This window comes from Salmo salar, chromosome 13 (assembly GCF_965601325.2).
Source record: "Salmo salar chromosome 13, fSalSal1, whole genome shotgun sequence".
NCBI classification, from domain to species: domain Eukaryota; kingdom Metazoa; phylum Chordata; class Actinopteri; order Salmoniformes; family Salmonidae; genus Salmo; species Salmo salar.
This window is the reverse complement of record NC_138303.1, coordinates 95,212,800-95,229,289: the sequence shown is the minus strand read 5'-3', so window position 1 is coordinate 95,229,289 and position 16,490 is coordinate 95,212,800. Positions and strand designations below refer to the sequence as shown.

Below are 16,490 nucleotides of genomic sequence, written 5' to 3'. Positions count from 1 at the left end.
ATTAACTTTTACATTCACAGTACCATAGAAATGGCAGGTAGCTTAGTGGTTAAAAGTGTTGGGCCAGTAACCAATAAGGTCGCTGGTTCGAGTCCCGGAGCTGACTAGATGAACAATCTGCCAATGTACCCTTGAGTAAGGCACTTAACCCTAATTGCTCCAGTAAGTCACACGGTACTAGGAACCCATCACACTGACTGTACCTGTGATATTATAGCTGCTGTACTCATGCAACAGGCAACAGGCGCCAGCTGTACAGAATGTACTCAGGTCACTAAGGTAGTGTATGAGTCAGTGGTCCAAGCAGCGAGTTCTTGTCTCTGTGTTCATAGCAATAAAATCCAGTTAATATTTAACAGCCCTAATGAGCTGCACTTTCATTCTCTGCTCTCACAAATCTGGATTTCTTTACAACTTCCAACTGTTTTGTATCATTCAGACATCTTTTGATTTATTTATTGCCAAACACATTTAGGTTAATTTTGTGAACATCTGGTCATGTCCACTGTCAAACCACCTTTCTTTACTTCCTTCTCTCACCTCTTCATTGGAACACATCCATAAATGTCCCAAAATGCAGGGTGTCAGTGATTTAGAATCCATCTTTATTGGCTAACGACCAAACCTTGAACACACAGAGCTATAGTGAGATGAGGACTTGGGCAGAGAGAGACATTCACAGTAACGCTGCATGTAGGCTAATCATAGAACAGCCACCTCTCCTCCTCCTCCTCCTCTGTCCTCCGCGGTGCCCCCCTCTTCTCCCGCCTTCTCCTCCCCTCTTCTGCTCAACTTAGTTTCCATGACCAAGCCTCTCCTGGTTAATTAACCTGTCTCCTAATAGCGCTGCATCTCTCCAGGGTCTCCTGGCCTCCACCATCTCTCTCTCTCTCTCTCTCTCTGTGTTCATCTTCAGTGATATACCGGAGGTTAACAGGTGTTGTGGTCTGAATGCACAGAGAGCGACATCATTCCCATTCAACTCAAGAGGCTGGATTGAATAGGATTTTTTCCCCATCCTTTATTGCTAAAAAACTGAAACATTTGAGCACTGATTCAGACAGGTGGTTCTATGCTGTTCACAGAAAGAACCAGAGACTGGCAGAACATTCTGCTGCTGTTGTTCTGCCGTCAGTCACGACTTTCAAACTGATACCAGTCAGTGGAAGGAACATAGTCTATACTTTTATGGTACAGCAGGGGTTGAAGTATTCCCCTTGTTTCTGTAATGTATTAGCCAGTTGATACAACCCAAGGCAGAAAGACTTCCAACATGTTGAAGAGCTCTCAGCATCCGGTAAAGATGAAAATCCTATATGACTTCATTCACTTATTGTTCCATCTCTGATTCATTGATGGCCTTTTAATGTCTCTCAGTTAACTTTCCATATGTTCTGCTGATAGCCTGACAACATGGTGTAAAAAGCTCCAAAAGCCCAGGTACCTGACCGCAGGGCGATGCTAGGAACACAGCAGACAACAGAAACTAACTTGACAGTGACAGTCGGTGCCAGGGAGATGATGCTGACATGGCTAAGTGATGGATCCAGAGGTTACCTGCAGGTCACGTGCTCTCCTCTAGTCTCTACAGGTTCCATTTTTCTTCTGCTCCATGCACTCTGCCATAGGAGAGCTAAAGTGCAGGGCCCTGTCTGACTATACTACACAAAGCCCACCTGCTCCCTGCAGCCTGCCCCTGACGAGACCCCTGATGATTAGGAGACAAGGAGAGGAATGACTTTCTGGATGTAAACAGGGCACCTGCCGCCCCTTACACCCCCCATCCCTAGGCACTTTGTTCAGCCTGCTCTCACTCCCCTGTGGCCCACTTAAGCGCTGTGCTCCACTGAGCAACTGCATGTTCTACAAAGCCACGTAGAAACAAAGGCCACTGAGGAGGGCAACACTCGCGTAGCCTCTCCTTCACCCTTCCCGGCTCCTTCCTCCCCATTTGACTGACAGCTGAGGAAATGGGGAGGGCTATTACATCAGAGCAAGATGTCATCACATTATCAGAGCCAATAAAGGTGCAACTTGAATGGTGTAACCAAAATGAATACAGTATGCTGAAAGTCTAAAATACTGATGCCTCCTATATCCATTTCCACTATGAGACTGATAGCAAGTGGATTGTCCAAAACCTAAAAATGTATTGATGAATGTCCTGAAACAACATGTTTTGGAGAGGGGTTGTAACACTGTGGAAGAAAGGCAACCCCAAATAAAGAGGCATGCATCATGTTAGACCTATGTGGCAGTGAGTACGTTTCCATGCACACCAATAATGTGGTTTTAAAATGATTATGGTAGTAGACAGAGTATGGCATTAAGCACAATACGGTGGTTAACATAACTATCTTAAAATCGGTGTACGATCATAATCAAAGGAAAGCATGCGCCGATTAAAACACCTGGTTTTCTGAGCAATCGTTCAAATTAGGAGGACACGTAAACACCTTAAAAATCGGAGCTACAGCAATGCATTATCTGCTCATGTGTTAGCACCACCCGAGCGAGCCTCCCCCTTTCCCTTACAATTATGGAACAGGACTACACAAGTGATACAGTACACCTTGTCATGTAAAAACACAATGAGATGACAGAGGTGGGCTTATTTAAACATGTGAAGGTCTCCTGTTCAGTCAACAATGTCTGATCCACATGTAGTGTACACAGGCTGCTGTGCTGTAGATAAGAGAACAAAACACCCAGTTTATGCTGCTAAGCTATGAAAATGGATGGATGAATAATTGAATTAATCAGCTGCTCTTTAAGTGATTGGAAACGGAACAGGATCCAGGGAACAGGTGGCATGGTCCTATTTTTGCCCTACACCTGACTTCAGGTAAGTGGTAATGTGATCTGATAACTAGCCGTTTCTGACAGCCTGTCCTCTGTCCACAGAGGTGCGTGTGTGTGTTGCCTTAAACATCTATGGAGAGGAGAGGGGAGGAATCGGCTGAATATAAATCAAGAGAGGGAGTCACACACACACGACAGTGGTTGCATGTTCCTATGAAATAGGCCTAGCCTATAACTAATGGGTCCTATTTAACAATGTAGAACAACAATAGCATCAAAAGACAGTCTTTCAGATGCTCATGATTTAGACTTTCAGATGCTCATGATTTAGACTTTCAGATGCTCATGATTTAGACTTTCAGATGCTCATGATTTAGACTTTCAGATGCTCATGATTTAGACTTTCAGATGCTCATGATTTAGACTTTCAGATGCTCATGGTTTAGACTTTCAGATGCTCATGGTTTAGACTTTCAGATGCTCATGATTTAGACTTTCAGATGCTCATGATTTAGACTTTCAGATGCTCATGATTTAGACTTTCAGATGCTCATGATTTAGACTTTCAGATGCTCATGATTTAGACTTTCAGATGCTCATGATTTAGAATTTCAGATGCTCATGATTTATTTTAATTTGATTTATTTCACCTTTATTTAACCAGGTAGGCAAGTTGAGAACAAGTTCTCATTTACAATTGCGACCTGGCCAAGATAAAGCAAAGCAGTTCGACACATACAACAACACAGAGTTACACATGGAGTAAAACAAACATACAGTCAATAATACAGTAGAAAAATAAGTCTATATACAATGTGAGCAAATGAGGTGAGATAAGGGAGGTAAAGACAAAAAAGGCCATGGTGGCAAAGTAAATACAATATAGCAAGTAAAACACTGGAATGGTAGATTTGCAGTGGAAGAAAGTGCAGAGTAGAAATAATGGGGTGCAAAGGAGCAAAATAAATAAATAAATACAGTAGGGGAAGAGGTAGTTGTTTGGGCAAAATTATAGATGGGCTATGTACAGGTGCAGTAATCTGTGAGCTGCTCTGACAGCTGGTGCTTAAAGCTAGTGAGGGAGATAAGTGTTTACAGTTTCAGATATGTTTGTAGTTCGTTCCAGTCATTGGCAGCAGAGAACTGGAAGGAGAGGCGGCCGAAGGAGGAATTGGCTTTGGGGGTGACCAGAGAGATATACCTGCTGGAGCGTGTGCTACATGTGGGTGCTGCTATTTAGACTTTCAGATGCTCATGATTTAGAACTAGAGTCCTCAGATCACAGCAATAACTTTACAATCAAGCTGTGCAAATAATCATTAAGCTAATTCTAATGTGCTATGTACTAGAGGTCGACCGATTACGATTTTTCAACGCCAATACCGATTATTGGAGGACCCAAAAAGCCGATACCGATTAATCGGACGATTTAAAGAAAAATATTTCTTTGTAATAATGACAATTACAACAATACTGAATGAACACTTATTTTAACTTAATATAATACATCAATAAAATCAATTTAGCCTCAAATAAATAATGAAACATGTTCAATTTGGTTTAAATAATGCAAAAACAAAGTGTTGGAGAAGAAAGTAAAAGTGCAATATGTGCCATGTAAAAAAGCTAACGTTTAATTTCCTTGCTCAGAACATGAGAACATATGAAAGCTGGTGGTTCCTTTTAACATGAGTCTTCAATATTGCCAGGTAAGAAGTTTTAGGTTGTAGTTATTATAGGAATTATAGGACTATTTCTCTCTATACGATTTGTATTTCATATACCTTTGACTATTGGATGTTCTTATAGGCACTTTAGTATTGCCAGTGTAACAGTATAGCTTCCGTCCCTCTCCTCGCTCCTACCTGGACTTGAACCAGGAACACATCGACAACAGCCACCCTCGAAGCAGCATTACCCATGCAGAGCAAGGGGAACAACCACTCCAAGTCTCAGAGCGAGTGACGTTTGAAACGCTATTAGTGCGCACCCGGCTAACTAGCTAGCCATTTCACATCGGTTACACCAGCCTCATCTTGGGAGTTGATAGGCTTGAAGTCATAAACAGCGCAATGCATTGCGAAGGGCTGCTGGCAAAACGCACGAAAGTGCTGTTTTGAATGAATGCTCACGAGCCTGCTGATGCCTACCATCGCTCAGTCAGACTGCTCTATCAAATCATAGACTTAATTATAACATAATAACACACAGAAATACGAGCCTTAGGTCATTAATATGGTCGAATCCGGAAACTATCATCTCGAAAACAAAACGTTTTTCCTGTCAGTGAAATACGGAACCGTTCCGTATTTTATCTAACGGGTGACATCCCTAAGTCTAAATATTCCTGTTACATTGCCCAACCTTCAATGTTATGTCATAATTACGTACAATTCTGGCAAATTAGTTCGCAACGAGCCAGGCGGCCCAAACTGTTGCATATACCCTGACTCTGCGTGCAATGAACGCTAGAGATGTGACACAATTTCATGCTAGCAGGCAATATTAACTAAATATGCAGGTTTAAAAATATATACTTGTGTATTGATTTTAAAGAAAGGCATAGATGTTTATGGTTAGGTACATTGGTGCAACGACAGTGCTTGTTTCGCAAATGTACTTGTTAACCTGTTAGGGCTAGGGGGCAGTATTGACACGGCTGGATAAAAAACATACCCGATTTAATCTGGTTACCACTCCTACCCAGTAACTAGAATATGCATATACTTATTACATATGGATAGAAAACACCCTAAATTTTCTAAAACTGTTTGAATGGTGTCTGTGAGTATAACAGAACTCAAATGGCAGGTCAAAACCTGAGAGATTCCTTTACAGGAAGTGGCCTGTCTGACCATTTCTTGAACTTCTTTTCCATCTCTATCATTTACTAAGGATCTCTGCTCTAACGTGACACTTCCCACGTCGTCCATAGGCGCTCAGAGCCCGGGAAAAAACAGAATGTCGTCATTCCAGCCCCAGGCTGAAACACATTAACGCCTTTCTCAAGTGGCCGATCAAGGGACACTGGGCTTATGCGCGTGACCCGACCGCCCCCGCCTTTGGGATTTTTTCCTCTGTTTGCCGAAAAGGAGATTCCCTGTCGGTATATTATCGCTTTTCTACGAGAAAAATGTCGTAAAAATTGATTTTAAACAGCGGTTGACATGCTTCGAAGTACGGTAATGGAATATTTAGAATTTTATTGTCACGAATTGCGCCATGCGCGCGACACTTCTTTACTATTTCGGATAGTGTCTGGAACGCACGAACAAAACGCTGCTATTCGGATATAACGATGGATTATTTTGGACCAAACCAACATTTGTTAGCCGTGATGGCTGGGCTATCTACTGAGAATATTGTAAAATGTGCTTTCACCGAAAAGCTATTTTAAAATCGGACATATCGAGTGCATAGAGGAGTTCTGTATTTATAATTCTTTAAATAATTGTTATGTTTTTTGTGAACGTTTATCTTGAGTAATTTAGTAAATTCACCGGATGTTTGCGGGGGGTATGCTAGTTCTGAACGTCACATGCTAATGTAAAAAAGCTTGATATAAATAAAATATGAACTTGATTGAAGAAAACATGCATGTATTGTATAACATAATGTCCTAGGGTTGTCATCTGATGAAGATCATCAAAGGTGAGTGCTGCATTTAGCTGTCTTCTGGGATTTGGTGACATTATATGCTGGCTTGAAAAATGGGTGTCTGATTATTTCTGGCTTGGTACTCTGCTGACATAATCTAATGTTTTGCTTTCGTTGTAAAGCCTTTTTGAAATCGGACAGTGTGGTTAGATTAACGAGAGTCTTGTCTTTAAATAGCTGTAAAATAGTCATATGTTTGAGAAATTGAAGTAATAGGATTTTTAAGGTTTTGAAAATCGCGCCACAGGCTGCCAGTGGCTGTTACGTAGGTGCAAGCGTCCCACCTAGCCCATAGAGGTTAAATCAACACCCGTTTGGCGAAGTAGGCTGTGATTCGATGATAAATTACCAGGCACCGCATCGATTATATGCAACGCAGGACACGTTAGATAAACTAGTAATATCATCAACCATGTGTAGTTAACTAGTGATTATGTTAAGATTGATAGTTTTTTATAAAATAAGTTTAATGCTAGCTAGCAACTTACCTTGGCTTCTTGCTGCCCTCGCGTAACAGGTAGTCAGCCTGCCATGCAGGCTCCTCGTGGAGTGCAATGTAAGGCAGGTGGTTAGAGCGTTGGACTAGTAACCGTAAGGTTGCAAAAACGAATCCCCCCTGAACAAGGCAGTTAACCCCCGTTCCTTGGCCGTCATTGAAAATAAGAATGTGTTCTTAATCTGACTTGTCTAGTTAAATAAAGGTGTAAAAAAAAGAAAAAAAATATAAAAATAAATAAATAAAATTGGGGGAAAATATTTCCCCAAAAATAAATACAATTAAATAAATAAAAATATTGGCAAATCGGTGGCCAAAAATACCGATTACCGATTGTTATGAAAACTTGAAATCGGCCCTAATTAAATCGGCCATTCCGATTAATCGGTCAACCTCTACTACGTACATCTGCAGCGATCGGTTTGCTGCTTGGATAGCTGATGTTTAAAGTTAGTGAGGGAAATATAGGTCTCCAGCTTCGGCGATTTTTGCAATTCGATCCAGTCATTGGCAGCAGAGAACTGGAAGGAAAGGCGGCCAAAGGAGGTGTTGGCTTTGGGGATGACCAGTGAGATATACCTGCTGGAGCGCGTGCTACAGGTGGGTGTTGTTATCGTGACCAGTGAGCTGAGATAAGGCGGAGCTTTAGCTAGCAAAGACTTTTAGACGACCTGGAGCCAGTGGGTCTGGCGACGAATATGTAGCGAGGGCCAGCCGATTAGAGCATACAGGTCGCAGTGGTGGGTGTAATATTAATCAGAGAGGCAACAAAGAGACCAAAAATAACCCTGAAGGAGCTGCAAAGCTCCACAGCGGAGATGGGAGTATCTGTCCATAGGACCACTTTAAACCGTACACTCCAGAGCTGGGCTTTATGGAAGAGTGTCCAGAAAAAAGCCATTGCTTACAGAAAAAAATAAGCAAACACGTTTGGTGTACGCCAACAGGCATGTGGGAGACTCCCCAAACATATGGAAGAAAGTACTCTGGTCAGATGAGACTAAAATTGAGCTTTTTGGCCATCAAGGAAAATGCTATGTCTGGCGCAAACCCAACACCTCTCATCACCCCGAGAACAACATCCCCACAGTGAAGCATGGTGGTGGCAGCATCATGCTGTGGGGTTGTTTTTCCTCGGCAGGGACTGGGAAACAGGTCAGAATTGAAGGAATGATGGATGGCGCTAAATACAGGGAAATTCTTGAGGGAAACCTGTTTCAGTCTTCCAGAGATATGAGACTGGGACTGAGGTTCACCTTCCAACATGACAATGACCCTAAGCATACTGCTAAAGCAACACTCGACTGGTTAAAGGGGAAACATTTAAATGTCTTGGAATGGCCTAGTCAAAGCCCAGACCTCAATCCAATTGAGAATCTGTGGTATGACTTAAAGATTGCTGTACACCAGCGGAACCCATCCAACTTGAAGGAGCTGGAGCAGTTTTTCCTTGAAGAATGGGCAAAAATCCCAGTGGCTAGATGTGCCAAGCTTTTGAGACATACCCCAAGAGACTTGCAGCTGTAATTGCTGCAAAAGGTGGCTCTACAAAGTATTGACTTTAGGGGGGTGAATAGTTAAGCACGCTCAAGTTCTGTTTTTTTGTCTTATTTCTTGTTTGTTTCACACAAAAATATATTTTGCATCTTCAAAGTGGTAGGCAAGTTGTGCACATCAAATGATACAAACCCACAAAAAAGTCCATTTTAATTCCAGGTTGTACAACAAAATAGGAAAAATGCCAAGGGGGTGTGAAAAGTTTTGCAAGTCACTGTACACACACACACACACACACACACACACACACACACACACACACACACACACACACACACACACACACACACACACACACACACACACACACACATACACACAGTTGAAGTCGGAAGTTTACATACCCCTTAGCCAAATACATTTAAACTCAGTTTTTCACAATTCCTGACATTTAATCCTAGTAAAAATTCCCTGTCTTAGGTCAGTTAGGATCACCACTTTATTTTAAGAATGTGAAATGTCAGAATAATAGTAGAGAGAATGACTTATTTCAGCTTTTATTTCTTTCATCACATTCCCATTGAGTCAGAAGTTTACATGCTACCAAATACGAATTGAGTGTATTTCCTTTAAACTGTTTAACTTGTGTCAAACGCTTCAGTAGCCTTCCATAAGCTTCCCACAATAAGTTGGGTGAATTTTGGCCCACCCTTTGTGATGGCCACTCCAATACCTTGACTTTGTTGTCCTTAAGCCATTTTGCCACAACTCTGGAAGTATGCTTGGGGTCACTGTCCATTTGGAAGACCCATTTGCGACCAAGCTTTAACTTCCTGACTGATGTCTTGAGATGTTGCTTCAATATATCCACATCATTTTCCTCCCTCATCATGCCATCTATTTTGTGAAGTGCACCAGTCCCTCCTGCAGCAAAGCACCCCCACAACATGATGCTGCCACCCCCGTGCTTCACGGTTGGGATGCCTCCCCCTTTTTCCTCCAAACGATGGTCATTATGAGCAAACAGTTCTATTTTTGTTTCATCAGACCAGAGAACATTTCTTCAAAAAGTATGATCTTTGTCCCCATGTGCAGTTGTAAACCGTAATCTGGCTTTTTTAATGGCGGTTTTGGAGCAGTGGCTTCTTCCTTGCTTGGCCGCCTTTCAGGTTATGCCGATATAGGACTTGTTTTACTGTGGATATAGATAGTTTTGTACCTTTTTTCTCCAGCATCTTCACAAGGTCCTTTGCTGTTGTTCTGGGATTGATTTGCACTTTTCGCACCAAAGTACGTCCATCTCTAGGAGACAGAACGCGTCTCCTTCCTGAGCGGTATGACGGCTGCATGGTCCCATGATGTTTATACTTGCGTACTATTGTTTGTACAGATGAACGTGGTACCTTCAGGCGTTTGGAAATTGCTCCCAAGGATGAACTAGACTTGTGGAGGTCTACAATTTTTTTTCTGAGATCTTGGCTGATTTCTTTTGATTTTCCCATGATGTCAAGCAAAGAGGCGCTGAGTTTGAAGGTAGTCCTTGAAATACATCCACAGGTACACCTCCAATTGACTCAAATGAAGTCAATTAGCCTATCAGAAGCTTCTAAATCCATGACATCATTTTCTGGAATTTTCCAAGCTGTTTAAAGGCACAGTCAACTTAGTGTATGTAAACTTCTGAACCACTGGAATTGTGATAAATAATCTGTCTGTAAACAATTGTTGGAAAAAATACTTGTGTCATGCACGAAGTACAATTCCTAACAGACTTGCCAAAACTATAGTTTAACAACAAATGTGTGGAGTGATTGAAAAACGAGTTTTAATGACTCCAACCTAAGTGTATGTAAAATTCCGACTTCAACTGTGTGTGTGTGTGTGTGATATATATCACACACACACACACACACACACACACCCCCCCTATTATTATTCTATTTTACAAATTTTAGAATTTTTCTTACACTTTCACATTAGAGCATTTTGTGTAGATCATTGACAAGAAAAAAAGACAATCAACTACATTTTAATCCCATTTTGTAATAACAAAATGTGGAAAAAGTCAAGGGGTGTGAATACTCTCTGAAGGCACTATAAGAGTCATTTCTTGGCTTGTTTGTCAGGGGAAGGTAATGTGAGGGAGCTCACAAACAATTAGGGTCAGGAGACCCACCAAGACCCACTGTGCACCTGTCACCCATCTCCACACACACCTGTTCCTCTCCCCTAGCAGGACCAGAGGGCTGCGGCTGGCTGCAGAGAACTCCCAGTGGACCTGACTTTAAAGAAGGATAATGCAACATAAAGAAACCTGGTGCTTTCCCTTCCTCGCAGAGGGGTCCAAATCCATCTATAATGATCATCCAAGAGGACATAAGAGGCTCAAAATCACTAGGAGGAAACTGATAATCTATATAGATCCATGTGTCTCTACACTTTCATTGACAATTTGCTGTGAACAACTATACAATAATGTAGCCTATAATTTATCAAGTAAAAAATTGTCTGTCGGTAAGGAGTAGTATGAGAGGATATTTTATTTTTTGATCTGGGCAGCAGGCCTATACACCGCTCTTGACTGAGCAAACACCAAACTAGCATTCAGTGCAAAGATGGCTAGGATATTTCCATGTTGCAGATTAATAAAACTTGTGGTGCACCTTAATGCAAATTGCAGAGGTTTGAGAGAGTAAAAAGGGTGTTCAAAGCCTTTTTAATGATGCTTTGGTGGAGAGAACTGGGATACAGCCCTGATAATTACTACAAAGCCACCCAGTCTATTCCAGATACAATAATAATTCCCACTTTAAGAACCTGACTGTCTGCTGCCCCTTTCATTGTCCCGGCGACTCTACACTGCTCTCCGTTTTCAAGGAGGGTCAGAGAATGTAGGCCTTAACGCAATGACATCTGAAAACCCCAGGTACAATCCCAGTTAGTATTGAATATTCAAAAGTTATGAACCTCGTATTCCGTGCCATGAATGTCTGTGAGATAAAGAGACATGACTGTCATTGCAGTAAGTTTTAGGGCAAATTTCCCCTGCTTGGTTGAATCAGTGGGCGCGTTCCTCTGTCCAGCTGTTGCTGACATCTGCCAGATCTTACAACGCCTGGATAGGTATTTTACCTATCAGCCAACCATGTCATATGTTATAGCAATCTGTCAGTCAATGACACAGTTGATGACATAACATACAACCATTGGCTGATGCATGCAACGTCTGAGCAGGGGAACACGACCAGTGAGTCTAGAACAGAGCTGAAAAAGGGTGGTTACACTGCCATTAACCCATCAGTTAGCTACCTTCCCAACCCCACAAGTAACAACAAAAAAAAACTAAACAAAAAACAAACACCTGTCATCAGGTTCAGTTTGTTTTTGATCTGCCAAACAGCAGTTATTAGCCTAATGTAACTTGTCAATTGAAGACATTTGATAGATGACTGCATTTATTATTTCTGCTTTGTCTTCAAGATGACAGTATCAACTTCACTCTTCTACCTGCTCACAGCACAATTCCATCTCTCTCTGACACACACACTACAACTGTAGCTAAATGTCAATGTGATAGCAATTGTTTCTTTTACTTTTTGCATCAGTTTAAACAATTCTAACGTTAGCTAGCTAGTGCTCTGTGCCATAGCATAGGCATTTCAAACTGGCTAGTTAGCCATAGCTAGATAGGTTATGACTTATGAAACTAGCTAGCTGGTTAACGGGTAATGGATTGTGATGACACATTCAACAACAAAAATGATATCAATAACCATTGAAAGATTTCGCTAAAGTAGTTAACTAGCTAACTTGGCTAGCCGCTCTCGCTTAACACAGGGTTAACTACCGAAGCCTTTGTGGCACCTGCTCCGCAACGCTAGCTACAAAGGAAGCTAGCTGGTTAACCAAGTGTATGCTAGCAAGCAAAGACAAAAGGGAGAAGCTACCGCTAACCTCAATTAGCAATAATTACTGAATGAACATGGTAGCTCGAATTGATTTAAAATGCCAAAGCAAGTATCTACCTATATTTCGTATAATATTACTGAAAATGTGCGGTATCTTGACAGCCATCATACCAGGAAGTTGGCGATGGTCATTGAAAGACACAAATCAGACACCTGCTCTGACTGTATCTAGCTAGTTGCTAACTAGCGTTAGCCAAAACAAGCTAGCGTGCGTTAGCTGTCATTGCACGGCCGATGAGCCACAGCAAACTCGGATAGGATAGCTAACGTTAGCAAGCTAGCAACATAAAACATTTTTTTTTGCGTATAAACGTTGTTTATTAGCTTGCTAGTTTAGCTACTTTCGCAAATAAGCACATTGCTTTCTAACGTTACCTGGAAGGAAATAACATTAACGTTATCTCAGCTAGCTAACCATATAATAAAGGAGAGCAGATATGAATTTGCTTATGACAAAAATAGCACGGTAGACATTTTATAAAGTATAATCATTTGGCGTGAATTAGAGAAAACACATGCTGGTATAAATAGTAAGTATATTCAAACCTGGGCTGAGGACTGGTTGATGAGGATGAGGATGGTGTGGTGGTAATGATGGAACGAGAGGTTGTTGTTGTTGGTGGGTTACAGTCGCCAGGACTACGGTGACTATGGCGCTGCCTCACAGGGCAACAGTTGCTGTAAAACTCACCGGGCGCAACCTAACGTGAGTATTCTGTAGGAGGAGCTACAAGGATGGATGTGGTGCTGAGAAATAAAAAGATGATACAAGAAAACCAGCTTTAGTATTATAAGCGGTATTGCAATTAATTAAGGAGGATGTTATCGTAAATATAGAGAATCATCAATTTACTCAGCGGCTCTGCTGCAGTGCGTGGGACGTCTGGAAACATTGAGGTGGATAGGAGTGTACTGTTTATGTTTCATCTAATCTAATGTATGAAAATTGTGGATAAAAATAATGTCATAGAATAGTTCATTATGCTCACATTACAACATGGAAAACAGTATTAATAATCGCATTAGTTCATTGAATCAAGTTGTTTTCCCAAAGCGGGACTACCGTGCACCACTGGGTGATAAAGAGTGGTTGAGATAACAAAGAAAGGAGGCAACCCGCTCCCACTCTCTCATTGTCGCACGCACACACACACACACACACATCTGTGATTTTTAAGACGATCTAAGCGTGAAAGCTACAGACAGATCATGTATATAAAAAAAATTGTTTTAGTGATATACATCATCTCATTAAATGATTAGACTATTAGACAAATGTCTATGTTATTGAGGGACATTTTATAGTTTCTGTCTAAATAATGGTCCCTCAATGCCTTTCAATACATAATTGCTTTATTCCATTACACATTTATGTATAACAGTAGATAGACATGCCTTCTTACAAAAACCTAAAATATTCTCTAGGCTCAATCATACATTTTTTTTATTTAAAAAACAACAATTGAAAGCTGATTCCTCAACATATTCACACAAAAATATATTTGATTTATCGAAGGACATTCTGTTTTATGAAATGAATACATATGCTACGAAGAACAACACACATGAAAAAGAGCAACACACATACGCCTTCAATGTTCTTCTTATGGTATTTACATTGAATAATTCCATAAAAGGAGGGACAATATTTTGATATAACTGTACAAATTCATTCAATTAATGTAAACATGAAAACATCCTCCAAATCTCAATATCATTGGCATCCACAGAACTGTGATTTGTTTTCAGTATACAATCTTTAGGAGGCACTTTCATTGTGGGCTTAGACTCTGAGATCTGATGATACTGACTTGAATGAAGACAGCATCTAAAGATGTCAGAATTATCATGACTTGCCATGATGAAAACAATGTTCATTGAACAATATCAGTTAATAAGTGATGTGGACATGTTCATTTTGCCTATTTAATTAAAGCTACTAAATGTCCGCTCTTGTCTACAGTTCTCACCCAAGATGGGCATCACACTCAGGTCAATGTCAAGGAACATGTAGCTGAAGAACAATATAGTTGTTGTACGAGTTGTATTACAGAGTATCTGTTTTAGAAAAGAGGTAGATTTGCTGACGTCACCCCTCAGTGTAGATACAGGAGAGCTGGCTAGGGCAACGGTCCACTGCACTGACATGTAAATAAGCATCCTCTGACATCACTGGCACTGGGTTAACAAGCAGATCCTGTGATGCACCCTGCAGGTCATATACTGTGGATGCAACAATAACACACAGAGTCATTATTATAAGATAGATGCAAATGAATGCATGTTGATCCGTAATGTACTGTATTGTCCTTTGTGTCTCTTTATTACCTGTGAGCCCAAACAGAGCTCTTTGGGAGATGTCTAGTCTGTTCTGAGTGGTGAATGTTGGAGAAAGGCTATCATCAAACTCTGGGATCTCCATCAGGTGACAGGAGTTCGTCTGCTTGGTGGATTTATGTGTACCATTATTGTATAATGGAGAGTACACCATCTGGATCTGACCACTAAAACCTGAGGAGGAAAAGAACAGGTACTTCTTGTTATTTTAATTTCCGAATAGATGAAGGGGGAGACTGTAGTATCTGTTTTCATTCTCTGATGTTACCCTATTTTCATCTTCATTAATTTTTATTTCTTCAAAAGCGCCTTGGCTTTATTTTAATTTAATTTATACATTTGATTTGAACAGGGACAATTTACAACAAAACATAAAAGTCTCAGAAGTAAGAAGTGATGTGTTGCACCAGAGCTAACAGCTCATTTACATAATCTACGTCCCCAGGCAGGTGAACAATAAACATGAAAACATTATATACAAACAGGCAACCCACTGGGCACAGATGTCAATTCAACGTCTATTCCACGTTGGTTCAACAACACTTTATTTAAATGACGTGGAAACAATGTTGATTCAACGAGTGTGTGCCCAGTGGGAACATACATTCATAGACATATTAAAACCAGAGGTCATATCTTTCTCTAAATACGGTATAGATAAAAGTAATAATAGTAATAATACTTAGTTGAAGTTCTATGAACCACTACAATCACCATGGCATCTTATTGAAGAACTCTTATTCACCTGATATATAAAAACAATAGAAACGTTGCACAGCGTGCTTGTGTGAACACCTTGTCAACATTAAGTGCTGCTGTCCAGTAGGAAAAAAAGTGATATCTATTTTAAGCTATGATTGAGAGTGAAGCTGCTTCTTCTTTCCTACGTAGAAGAACATCAGCCACCAGCGCACAACTGATAGAAATAAGCCAAGATCAACCTACAGAATGTCAAACCACCCACACAATTCTTTAATAGACTTTTTCATAATAAAACAAACAATAACTCTCATTGCAGAGTAGAAATTTCCCGGAGGAATTGTACCATTGTTTTCTTTCCCCAGGCACATTTCCACAGTCAATAAGCGAATCCCCTCTGTAGGTGCAGGTGTAATTCTATGTAGATCTCTGTGATGCATTATCGAATGTCACTTTTGACATTCCAAGGAAGGATATCACCAACTTAGCACATTAACACCTAATAGATGCAGCAAACATATGAGGTACCTGTAGTTAGTAGGTGTCATTTACCTGGGTGTTGGTCTGTGTTTACTACAGGAGTGTGACTGGGATGATTCAGGGGTGTGCTGGTCTTTAGGGATAAGACAGTAGGATGGTGAGTGTGAGGACTGGAGGGGCCAGGCAGTTGGTGTTGGTGGGACCCGGGGTTGAGTTGGTGGGTGGACCTATCAACAAACCTGAAATGTTTCAAATATATGAGTGAATATCAGGCTGTTAAAATGAGACATACAGTCAGCTACAAAAGTATTGGGACAGTCACACATTTGTTGTTGTTTTGGCTCTGTACTCCAGCACTTTGGATTGGAAACGATACAATGGTTATGAGGTTAAAGTGCATACTGCCAGCTTTAATTTGAAGGTATTTTCATCCATATTGGGAGAACCGTTTAGAAATGAAAGCCCTTTTTGTACATGGTCCCCCCTTTTATTGGACCAAATGTATTGGGACAAATTCACTTATGTGTATTAAAGTAGTAACACGTTAAGCATTT

At 40.8% G+C, this 16,490-nt stretch overlaps 2 protein-coding genes across 2 annotated transcripts in view; both read right to left on the bottom strand.

Annotated features, from left to right (window-relative positions):
• Positions 1-13,139, bottom strand: part of LOC106568181 (transcription factor RFX3) — a 36,376-nt gene extending 23,237 nt beyond the window's left edge. Inside the window, exon 1 of the mRNA XM_082960466.1 lies at positions 12,967-13,139. The gene's annotated coding sequence lies outside the window, so the exon portion shown is untranslated. The remainder of the gene's footprint in view (positions 1-12,966) is intronic.
• A 616-nt stretch (positions 13,140-13,755) lies between these two features.
• LOC106568182 (zinc finger protein GLIS3) overlaps positions 13,756-16,490 on the bottom strand; it is a 34,705-nt gene continuing 31,970 nt past the window's right edge. The window contains exons 8-10 of the mRNA XM_014138290.3: positions 16,009-16,175; positions 14,749-14,931; positions 13,756-14,643 (exon numbers count right to left, since the gene is read on the bottom strand). Of these exons, the coding sequence (XP_013993765.1) occupies positions 14,510-14,643; positions 14,749-14,931; positions 16,009-16,175 (484 nt within the window). The 3' untranslated portion in view covers positions 13,756-14,509. The remainder of the gene's footprint in view (positions 14,644-14,748; positions 14,932-16,008; positions 16,176-16,490) is intronic.